This window comes from Sinocyclocheilus grahami, unplaced genomic scaffold (assembly GCF_001515645.1).
Source record: "Sinocyclocheilus grahami isolate Dianchi unplaced genomic scaffold, SAMN03320097.WGS_v1.1 scaffold275.1, whole genome shotgun sequence".
Lineage (NCBI taxonomy): Eukaryota > Metazoa > Chordata > Actinopteri > Cypriniformes > Cyprinidae > Sinocyclocheilus > Sinocyclocheilus grahami.
Window position 1 is genome coordinate 966,548 of NW_015505454.1, and position 8,898 is coordinate 975,445.

General features: G+C 35.1%; 1 protein-coding gene across 2 annotated transcripts; it reads left to right on the forward strand.

Moving 5' to 3' along the window:
* The first annotated feature begins 3,348 nt into the window (after positions 1–3,348).
* LOC107599981 (macrophage-capping protein-like) lies at positions 3,349–8,898 on the forward strand. Of its 2 annotated transcripts, none has more exons than XM_016291734.1 (9): positions 3,349–3,505; positions 5,715–5,911; positions 6,091–6,245; positions 6,923–7,084; positions 7,214–7,363; positions 7,936–8,022; positions 8,192–8,324; positions 8,407–8,498; positions 8,583–8,898. In XM_016291734.1, exons 2-9 carry the CDS (start codon positions 5,719–5,721, stop codon positions 8,646–8,648), a joined length of 1,038 nt encoding a protein of 345 aa, XP_016147220.1. In that variant the 5' UTR covers positions 3,349–3,505; positions 5,715–5,718; the 3' UTR covers positions 8,649–8,898. The 2 variants fall into 2 exon arrangements, with proteins under 2 accessions (XP_016147220.1, XP_016147221.1); XM_016291735.1 differs by having other exon boundaries at positions 5,718–5,911.

Below are 8,898 nucleotides of genomic sequence, written 5' to 3' on the forward strand. Positions count from 1 at the left end.
TTAGTATTTTGTATCATTTTGTAAACCTATTATTTATTATATTCATCCATTCAAAAATAATGGTTAAACGGGAAGGATAAAAATATACTGAAGTTAAAACAGTACAAAAAGGCATGGTGGTCACCAGTGTTGGGGGTAACTCATTACAAGTAATGCGAGTTATGGGGTATACTTAAATTTGACTAAATGTGAGCTTATGGCCATAAAGGGATGTCTCGAAGCTAGCTATGATGGTGTTCCCTTAAAGAATGAGGTTCAATATCTTGGAATATTGATAACCAAAGACCAGAAAAGAAGGTGCTTGCTAAATTTTAGTCCTACTATTGAAAAAAACAAAAAAGTGAAATCATTGGCTAATAAGAGACCTCTCTTTAAGGGGTAGAGTTTTAATTACAAAGGCAGAGGGTATTTCCAGACTTATTTATGCAGCAGTGGCTTTACATCTTGATAAAAAACTATGTAAAGAAATTCATTTGGAAAAATAAAATGCATTACATAAAGAAGACCGTTATTATGAATTCATATGAAAATGGTGGCTTAAATGTTTTGGACTTTGCTACATTAAATTATACACGTAAGGTTAATTGGCTTAAACAAATTTCTTAAACAAATTGTTACAAATCCTATTTTATTCCCTCCCATACTCTATCAAAATTTGGTGGTATACATTTTTTTCTTAGCTGTAATTATAATATTGATAAAATACCAGGAAAACTAGCTGAATTTCACCGTCAGGCCTTTTGAACATGGTCTTTGATCCACAAGCACAATTTTTCACCTCATAGGTACTACATTTAGTCATTTAGCAGACGCTTTTATCCAAAGCGACTTACAATTGGGGGTACTATATATGGAACAATATGGATATATTATATAAACACAAATCGCTTTATCTAAAACACTGGTTTGATAAAGGCATCATATTGGTGGATCAGTTATTTAATTTGAATGGTTTTCTTTTTACTTATGGTGAGTTTTTGGCACATTATAAGATTCCTGTTACACCAGAGGACTATGCTAAAGTTTTTGGGGCTGTTTCTCCTGAAGTTTTTTGTATGTTATTTAAACATCAGACAAGAGTTAACATCCAACAGTGGTCTCTGCCTAATATAATAAGTTCTTATATTGGTAACATCTGTTTTTCTCTTAAATCACACAACAGTTCCGTAAGAGCTTTATTTCAACGAGACATTGTGTCTTTGCCTTATGTTTATTCATATCGGAATCGCATGACAGACAATATTGTTTGGAAAAAGGTTTGGTTAATACCTAATCAATATTTAATTACAAACAAGGTTAAGGAAATATCATTCAAAATTATACACAGGATTTACCCAGCCAAATATTATTTGGTCAAATTTAAATCTGATATTGATATTAGTTGCTCCTTTTGTGTCAGTTGCCCTGAAACTGTGGTACATTTGTTTTGGCATTGCCCTTTTGTAAAACTATTTTGGCAAAATGTATGTAATTTTATTGTACAAAATATTGATAATCATTTTGTTTTGTTATGGAAAGATGTATTATTTGGTATATTGGAGAACAGCAAAGAAAAGCACAGTCCCGTTTACATGATAAATCTTATTTTTTTACATGCAAAATTTCATATTCACAAATGTAAGTTCTCATGCAAAAAACCTTGTTTTTTTTCTTTTAGGAAGGAAATGGAGCATTATATTGATACTATACGATTTTCTATGAAACAAAAAGCAATTAAAATGGTGAAAGTTTGTAAACGCTTTAATATTTTTATATACATTTGTATTTGTATACAGCCCCTCTAGTGTGAAATTGTTTATTTCATGTATAATGTTTATTGTTTATATCATGGTAACGTAATTAGTTACTTTTTTAGGGAGTAACACAATATTGTAATGCATTAATTTTAAAAGTAACTTTCCCCAACACTGGTGATCACTGATCACAACCTGAGAAAGACATTTGTCACTCACTGCTCAAGACTGAAACCACAATGACATATAAAAAAGAGACATTTGTCAAGTGAAACCACTTTTTTACATAAGAAAAAAACTTTTCTCTTTGTTATCCCAGACCAACACATAAAATAAGCTCCTTGGTTAAAATAATATTACATGGCCACATTCCACTTGTCGTTGGCCTAGAGGTTACTATTTGACTACACAGACTGTGGTAAGTATATGTGGTATGAAGATGTACTGTTATAGGATACTAGAATGATGTGAACTGAATTTAGTGAGTGAAAATGAAATTCACATTTCGCTCTTGTTCCTTGTATACTGCATAATTTAAAAGTTTAGTTCACCAAATAAGAAAAATCTGTTTACTCACTTTTGTTAATATTTGAAACACAAATTAAGATATTTATAATGAAGCTTAAGTATGAAAGTTCCCGCATCCAATGTTTTGAACATCCCAAAAGGTCATTCAATAATTAAATAACAAATCCATATCAGTCAAACTGTTTAATGTTCCCCATTTGTGGATGAGGTGAACCATAAAAATACAGAAGTTCTTGATAAAAATAGAACAAGTTTCAGTTCATTGGGTTACATTTTTAGACATTGTTCTTTTGACTTTGTCTTTCGACTTTTCATTACTCTTGCCCTTTATCTCTCACTCTTTCCATAAATGACACGAGAACGGGATCAGTTAAATGATGTGCTGCTTGTGTAGTCAAAAAGAGATGTGTTTGCATACAGTGTGCTTGCAACAGATGTGAGATGCTGATGATCAGAATTTCCCTGCGGCTAATCATTTGGTTAACAAGCTTTTGTCTTCTAACCAAGAGCTCCACATATAGTCAATTGCCTCAATAACTGTGCCTGGCCTTTGTAAGTTACTGAGGGGGAAATGCATGTAATTTCAAACCTGTATGACTTTTGTTAATATTTGAAACACAAATTAAGATATTTATAATGAAGCTTAAGTATGAAAGTTCCCGCATCCAATGTTTTGAACATCCCAAAAGGTCATTCAATAATTAAATAACAAATCCATATCAGTCAAACTGTTTAATGTTCACCATTTGTGGATGAGGTGAACCATAAAAATACAGAAGTTCTTGATAAAAATAGAACAAGTTTCAGTTCATTGGGTTACATTTTTAGACATTGTTCTTTTGACTTTGCCTTTCGACTTTTCATTACTCTTGCCCTTTATCTCTCACTCTTTCCATAAATGACACGAGAACGGGATCAGTTAAATGATGTGCTGCTTGTGTAGTCAAAAAGAGATGTGTTTGCATACAGTGTGCTTGCAACAGATGTGAGATGCTGATGATCAGAATTTCCCTGCGGCTAATCATTTGGTTAACAAGCTTTTGTCTTCTAACCAAGAGCTCCACATATAGTCAATTGCCTCAATAACTGTGCCTGGCCTTTGTAAGTTACTGAGGGGGAAATGGCAGGAAGTTATGAAGCAAGTCAGTCAACTGTATATGCTGTAGAGCCAATTGATCAGGCAGCAGTTACATTTAAGAACTGTCTGGAGCTGGACTGACATCAACAAAGACCATTGCATTAAGGTAGGAAATTATTATATATATATATATATAAATTAGTATTATATATATATATATAGAGAGAGAGAGAGAGAGAGAGAGAGATGAATATTATAAAGAATATTCAATATTCGTTTTATTACTTTTACAAAAAAAGAAAAAAGATTACACTGTTTATTTTTAATACTTTAATTATTTTTGACAATGTTAAACTTCTTTTACCATAATCAGAATATTTATTCTAATTCCTTACATTCAAATTTGAATCGCAATTCTGTGTTCTGTTTGCTTTAAATTTAGCAACTGAATTTGAAATTTTTTTTTTTTTTTTACACAACCCGGCTAAGGACTGAAAAAAATGGTACTAGTGGAGTTAAAAAAAAGTTATTTTGGTTGCAATTTCGTCAAATTCTGTTTGTAAATGTTCTGTTTGTAAAGTACTATTCATGCTTTATTTGAAAGTTATACACTGTAAAAAATGATTGTGATTTTAACAGTAAAAGAGTGTAAAAATGCTTCAGTAAAAACCTGTTAACTGGTTAACAGTACGTTTCCATACTATATTCGGTGAATAAATGTAATTACATTTAATGTAATTTTACAGTAAAATACTGTTAAAGATACGTTTTTGGAAGTGAAAAAGAAAAAGTCATTGTATAATTTACAGTGAAAAACCGTAAATTGTCACTCCCAGAATTCCCTGCATGACGCTTCATATTTGATGTTTTTTTGTTGAAATAACATGTTTTTTTCTTATTTTTTCTTATCAGTTGTGTGCATTAGGGTTTAATCTCACATCTAATGTTGTTATATTAACGTTTATTGCATTATTTCAGTATCATGTGTGTCACCATGATGGGGTTTAGTGTTTGTGTGAATGACACTGTGCACCTTCTAAAAGTATTGCCCTCCGCAGCTCGTAGAAAAGCTGTTTGTGATGAGCTTTGGTTCATCATGTGATTGTCTCATCACCACCAGCTTTTGGTGGTTATCAGTGCATTGCAATGGTTCAAAACAGATATTAACACTTCAATATGTTGGTTTATTAACATTACATCAGTTAATGAAATACGATATTTTATTGTGAATTTAAGTTAAGTCTGTAAAACCTAAAATGTTGCTACCATATTTTTTACAGTGAAGTTCTGGCAACCACAGCTGCCGGTATTTTACCGTAAATGTCACAGATTTTTTTTTACAGTGTAGGGAAGTGAAAAAAGGAGGTGTCAGCAGGCATCAAAGTGAGTGTTCGACCGTTTTACCATCTGCTCCAACATGACACAAATTTACACTCATAATCATTCAAGAGAAAACATAGATGTCATCATTCTCAAGATGTTTGATGTGGAGATTGTGTAAACATTCAGATATTTTAACATTGATCATGTGAAACCAGTCAAAGGATGATGCGTCACTCTCATGTGGTTTATTTCTGTTTGTGACCTCACATCTGACTGTTTAATGCGATTAAGTAATCACTGTAAACGCAGTGACTAGGGGAGAACTTGCTCTGTTGATCTGTCTATCTGTCTTTGGTGAACGTGGCTGGGTGTATGTAAGCCGTGTGTCTTGTATGGCTGCGCAACAGTTGGCCTTATGAATTATTTGTGTGGCACAATTGCATCTCATTTTACAGCTCTATTATATGTGATCTCTCTCCTCTCACCTCCCACCGGCCTTCCCATTGTGCATCTCTAATGGAGCATGCAATCCCGTGCTCTGCTTCCATATCTGACCCCTGACCTTCAGGGTCCCCGCCTCTACTGTCTAGATCAGGCTAACTCCATAAAACCTGCTCGATCTCACTGTCCGCTGCTCTTTCTCTCCCATCACTTCCCGTATTTCAACTTTCTGTTTCCTGTATTCCCATTTTCTCCTTCCCTAAACCATTCTTCTTGCTTTCTGTCTCTCTCCATCCATTCGTCCTATATTTAAACATGCCATAATTCTCTGTTTGGATTGCATTGCTTCTACAATATCCATCATATTTCACTATAGCACATGATATTTCCTTCCTTATCTCTTTGCTTTCCCTGTTTCTGTTCTCCTTTGTACATAGTCTCTCTTCTTTCTCTCTCTCTCTCTCTCTCTCTCATCCCCTCTCTCTTTCTCCTCGCTTCATTCCCCCTTTTCTTACCTCACCTCCTCCTCTCTTCACTTGTTGCCGTTCTCATAACGCAGCCCCGGACCTTTACGTGAACACACGCTCTTTAATCTTGCTCTCCACCCTCAGAAGGATGCTTAATCTGCGGGCGGCACAGAGCCAGTTTACCCATGAAGTGCGAGAGCCAGGGCTGTATGTCTGGAGGGTTGAGAAGATGAGGGCTGTGCTCCTTGAACCATCACAGAGGGGAATCTTCTACAATGGGGATGCATATATTGTGCTCAGCAACCGTGGAAAAGATGGAAGTGACCTACACATGTGGATGGGTGTGTAGCATCTGTTTATGCATGTATATAAATCATGTAGAATGAATGAAAATGCATCTGATGCTGCTTATATACAGCATTGTTAAAATATGCACTGTTAAAATATTTTTGGTAAATTAAGTAAAAATCTAAAAGATTTTGCATTTTCTCTTACTGTTGGCTTTCCTTCCCTGATCAAGGTGAGAAGTCGTCCCGGGATGAGCAGGGTGCTTGTGCCATGCTTGCCACTCAACTGGACAGCTTCTTGGGAGGAGAGCCGGTACAACACCGACAGGTGCAAGGATACGAGTCACCTGAGTTCATGGGACTCTTCCCTAAAGGAGTCAGCTACAAGGTGAGAGTAAGGGACAGCAGTGGAACAAAAACAACAAATCCGTAAAAATTGTTTAATATTGTATTCAACAAGTATGCATCACATTTACATTTATTCATTTGGCAGATGTTTTTATCCAAAGCTACTTACATTTGAGGAAAATATTAAGCAAAATAAGAGCATAGATAACGTGAAAGAAATATATTTTTTTTTAGGAGGAGGCAGTTAGATGTTCAAAGAAGAGATGAGTTTTTAGTTGTTTCTTGAAACTTGTGAAGGATTCAGCTGTCCGGATGGAGCATTAAACTGATCAACATTTCTATTTCAGTAAATACTGTTCTTTTTAAACTTTCTATTCATCAAAGAACTGCATACTAAATCAGCATACTAGAATGATTTCTGAGGGATCATGTGACACTGAAGACTGGAGTCTTCATGGCTGCTGAAAATTCAGCTTTGCTGTCAAAGGAATACATTTCATTTAAAATATATATATATTAAAATATTGTAATAATATTTCACAACATTGCTGTTTTTATTCTGATTTTGATCAATTAAATGCAGACTTGGTGAGCATAAGAGACTTTCAAAAACCTTCCAAAAACCTTTACAGACCCCAGACTTTTGATCGGTAGAGTATGTGCAAAGAACGTTCCTCTATGAAATTACGGAATTACTCGTTTCTCTATCTGTTTCAGGAGGGTGGGGTGGATTCTGGGTTTAAGAGTGCCAGGTCCAGGACTGGCCCTGTTACACATCTCTACCAAGTCAAAGGAAAGAAAAACATCCGTGCAAGAGAGGTGGCGCTTAGCTGGGGGAGCTTCAACAAGGGCGACTGTTTTATACTGGACCTTGGAGAGGTGTGTATGTCAAAAAAGTTATTTTTGTAATGTTGTCTGTCATTGTGCGGCTATGGTGTTTTAGTTGGATAAACATGGCCAGTCATTTAGTTGGTGTTATCATGCAAATGCACATATGTTTATGTTCAGACTGTAGTCGCATGGAGCGGTTCCAAAGCCAATATGTTTGAGCGTCAGAAGGTGCGTGAGATAGCAATGCTGATCAGAGACACTGAAAGGAATGGGAAAGCTCACATCATCGATGTGACAGAGGGAGAGGAACCACTGGAGATGGTTCAGGTGACAAAGACCACATAATAAGAAATTCATTTGAATTTAAAATCAGTTTTTCATTTAAATTTTGGATAACATAATTAAATTTTATATATGTGACACTGGACCACAAAACCAGTCATAAGGGTTCATTTTTTGAAATTGATAAAACATCTACTGAAAGCTGAATAAATAAGCTTTCCATTGATGTATGGTTTGTTAGGATAGGACAATATGTGGCTGAGATACAACCATTTGAAAATCTGGAATCTGAGGGTGCAAAAAAATCAAAATATTGAGAAAATCGCCTTTAAAGCTGTCCAAATGAAGTTAGAAAATATCTTCACGGAACATGATCTTTACTTAATATCCTAATGATTTTTGGCATAAAAGAAAAAGCAATCATTTTGACCCATACAATGTATTTTTGGCTATTGCTACAAATATACCCAAGCGACTTAAGACACACACACACATAAATATATATATATATATATATATATATTTCTACTGGTGGTGGACACCACAGTAATTGTATCATTAAGTTTATCCCTATATAGATTAGAAATGAGAACACCATCTCTATTTTTGCTTAAAAGGCACTTGGTCCAATCCCAGCTCTGAAGGACAGCTCAACAGAGGAAGACACTGAAGCAGACGTCATTAATTCTGCTTCCCTTTACAAGGTCAGCTCTCTCTCCTTTACAGTGTATTTTGCAGGTATCAAAAATACCTAACCTTTTTTTTTTGGTTAATCAAACTGTTTGTCTATCTATAAATCAAATCAAACAAAACCAGTTCCAAGTATGTTATAGGGAAAATAATAGTTCACGCTATTGTAATTCTCTCTCTCAGGTGTCTAATGCGACATGCCAAATGACCTTGACAAAACTGTGTGACAAAGGCCCTTTCAGTCAAGAGCTGCTGGAGAAAGATGACTGCTTCATCCTGGACAATGGATCTAGTGGGAAGATTTACGTTTGGAAAGGTGATTGTGTATATTTGTTCAAGTTTGTGTGTGTAGTAAATCAAACTTTTTTCGTTTATTGACTTTCTTCTTTGATACACAGGTAATGGAGCCAATGCAGAGGAGAAGACAGTTGCCCTGAAGGTGGCAGATGAGTTTATTACAGAAATGAACTATCCCAGGATGAGAACACAGGTACAACAACAGGCAGCTCACGGTTTCATTTTTATTTCTGTGCAGAACTGTCTGCTCTTTTAACAAATTTCTTTGTGACCTTAGGTGGAAATTCTCCCTCAGGGACGTGAATCGGTCCTCTTCAAACAGTTCTTCAAGAGCTGGAGTTAAACACACACCAACATATAGGATGTACTGTATGTAGAAAATGATACTCATTTTGTATAATCACATAGCATACTAGCTTAGCTTATCTGTTGCTACTCTTTGCTATTAGCCAAAACATGCTTGTTTGATCCCAGGTATTGTGAAGACTTGGATGGTTGACATTTTTATTCAGGAACTGCCTATTTAATAAATAAAAATACATTTGTGAATTGTTGATTCTGTCACATTCATAATGCTTTGCATTAATATAAAA

Bases quoted from the DNA above. Each gene is read 5' to 3' on its own strand.
- LOC107599981 (XM_016291734.1), top strand. From the start codon at position 5,719: ATGCTTAATCTGCGGGCGGCACAGAGCCAGTTTACCCATGAAGTGCGA. The intron at 6,246-6,922 runs GTGAGAGTAAGG...TATCTGTTTCAG, and splicing joins CTAAAGGAGTCAGCTACAAG to GAGGGTGGGGTGGATTCTGG. The intron at 8,325-8,406 runs GTGATTGTGTAT...TTTGATACACAG, and splicing joins GAAGATTTACGTTTGGAAAG to GTAATGGAGCCAATGCAGAG.